This window comes from Lipotes vexillifer, unplaced genomic scaffold (assembly GCF_000442215.2).
Source record: "Lipotes vexillifer unplaced genomic scaffold, Lipotes_vexillifer_v1.1 scaffold248, whole genome shotgun sequence".
Classification (NCBI taxonomy): domain Eukaryota; kingdom Metazoa; phylum Chordata; class Mammalia; order Artiodactyla; family Lipotidae; genus Lipotes; species Lipotes vexillifer.
In genome coordinates, this window is record NW_006777568.1 from 2,467,965 (window position 1) to 2,470,725 (window position 2,761).

The following is a 2,761-nucleotide window of genomic DNA, read 5'->3' on the forward strand; positions in this document are numbered from 1 at the left end:
CATCGGCAGGCGGACTCTCAACCACTGTGCCACCAGGGAAGCCCCAGATTAAATATTTTTAACAGTTGGCATGAATAGTATGATTTTGATCACGTGACTATTCTGATAAAGGGCAAATAATTAAATGGAGTCCTAAGTTTTCAGCACAGGTAATGCTTCTCATTCTGAAAAGTTTATTATTCAGCCTGAAGTGTTTGTTGTCTAGGAAATTGTTCATAAAGGTTCAGCTACAACTATCCTTCCCCTGATCAAACATGAGGCATGAAATGTTTCACATGGCAAATCAGATCTCACTATGCCATGACTGCTGAAGAATCACAGGATATAATCACATGTGCTATATGTTACACGCATGAGTACAGTCCTACATTAAACTGCTCGTTAATATTTTTAAGGAAGACTAAACACAGAGACACACAAACACATACACATTCTTGCTCCTTGACTTTTATTTAAGGAAAATTGCTATGATTTTAAGGTATAAATCCATTTTTTAGAAATTTAAATACATATATTATTATTATAATATTATATATGTATATATAAAATTTAAATGTACATATGCACGCACACACACATATAGCAGCAACAGTTAATAAGGTAGTTTTTTAAATTAGAATTAATCCTTTGGAAAAAAGCCTTAAATGCATTGTCTCTATCCCTTAATAAGATTGATGTGAAGTGCAACCAGCCTTGTTCTGGAAACGCTAGTAGAACTTGCTGCAGTCTATAGGAATCTAGGGGCCTCAGAAACGGAGTCTGTGTTCCCAGACAGGAGAGCCGAGGTGGACATATACTCAGAAACTCTGCAGACACGTTGGCTGCGGCTTCGCAGAGGACATCTGCTGTACGGCCCTGCGATGTCAGCTTGTTACGGACAGAGCTCCTAAGTTCCCCTCTGTACGTCTCCTAATTAAGTTGTATCATACTCTCACTGAGGATGACTAGAGAATTATTTCGAGAAATGCTAATGAGCCTCCGTGACTAGAGCTAATTAATAACGGAGCACAATTTAAGGCTGACAATGCCCCCTGGCTTCTGCTATTGAAAGCCAATCAATAAACGAACAGCAGTTAATGACAGACTCTCCATGGGTAACATCTCCCAATTTTCCGTGACCACAAAGCATGGGAGAGAAAAGAAAAGGGATTTTTCTCGGCTGACACCCTGAATCACTCCCCAGGTCAGTACAAGGAGAGAGTCTGTATCTTGACCCTTATCTTCTTACAAACACGCCTTTAGTTAGACCATCCCTGGTGGCTTCTGAAATCAAGTGGAGGCAAGTCCAAAATCATATTGAAAATGGAAATACTTATATCAGCGTTTTGCCTAAAATGCTGGCCTCAAAACACAGTTATAGAAAGTCAAAGTTACACTCACCACCACATCGGTCCTCATCTTCCCAAAAGTCTTGATCAAATGGGCATAATGATAATCTTCCATCTGTCGTAAAATAGCTGTCATACAGGCCACGAAGTTTCCCTGTAAACAAATCAAAAGATACAATGAGATGAGGAGACCCACAACACTCATGGGAGAAACTGATGTAAACTAAGAGTCTGGGATCAAAGCCCATCAGGGAGAAGCCATGTGCCAGGCTGGCCAGCTAAGAGAGCGGTCACTCCAGCCTCACCATCTTTCCTTTTGCTACATTTCCTTCTAACTACATTAGATGTTTCCTGATACATGACCATCCAGTCTGGAAAAAACAAGCTTGAAATATTCTCACATTAAATATGTGCAATGAAAGGCAGGCTCAAAACCGCCACCACTGTGCGTTACGTTCCCTGGAAAGTTGCTGCCCCTGTTATCAGGCAAAGTGTGTGTGCAGCCCCTGCTCTCGGGCTGTGGCAAAGAGAGGACTTTTATTTCTCAAAATTTGCCTCTATCCCCCTTGGCCAGTTTGGAGGCAATAACCACCGACTCCACGATGAGTTATGGCTCACTTCTCCACAGAAGCATGTGGGGAGGAATGGAGCCTCATCAGAATGTAAAGTGGGGGAGACAGGGAATTTCTCAAACCAGACAGAGCTGGCAGGGTAGGAAAAGAAGGGGAAAAAAGAAACCACCACACAAAATCAAGACATGGAGAAACTGAGGGGCCAGAGCACTTGGCAACAGAAGTGCCCAGCATGCAAGTGGCTGTGCATGTGGACGTGTTTGCGTGTGCAGGTCTGTGCACGTGTGTGTGTGTGCAGACACACTAAGGGGGATTTGGTCCAGCGGGGGAGCAGGGGGTTAAGCAGTCCCATTGCCATTAACTGCAATGTATCACTTCCGGGCTTCATGGCTAGCAATTTCCTAAAAGACTTCTTTGCTTTTGAATATTTTCCCCTAAAGTAATGATATTTCAAGAAACAGAGGACATATATTTTCTCCCATTAAACCAGCACAAGCCTGGTAAAATGATAGGATGAGATATACTTTGAGACATGGCCTTAATTTTGCCTTATTAAATGAGTTCACAAATTGCGTTCTTTTACTGTTTTACAAGCAATGTATTTGAATGCCTAAATATCTCTTGTATTCATTTCAAATGCATGCTCTACAGTGAAATGGTAAAGTCCAAAATTTTTTCGGATCCATTTTATATCTATAATCAACATATATGCTTCCAAATGGGTCCTCAGAGGATGCATTACGTAAGTTGAACAAATAAAATAATGATAATAAGTTATCTTCCATTTGCCCAGAAATGTAAACTATTTATGAATGGTGATAATTGCTGAAATTTCGATTTCAAGTTGGTGTTCAGGGAAAG

At 41.0% G+C, this 2,761-nt stretch overlaps 1 protein-coding gene across 1 annotated transcript in view; it reads right to left on the reverse strand.

Annotated features, from left to right (window-relative positions):
• DOCK1 (dedicator of cytokinesis 1) overlaps positions 1-2,761 on the reverse strand; it is a 475,984-nt gene that overhangs the window by 203,129 nt on the left and 270,094 nt on the right. The window contains exon 28 of the mRNA XM_007451187.1: positions 1,381-1,482. Within this exon, the coding sequence (XP_007451249.1) occupies positions 1,381-1,482 (102 nt within the window). The remainder of the gene's footprint in view (positions 1-1,380; positions 1,483-2,761) is intronic.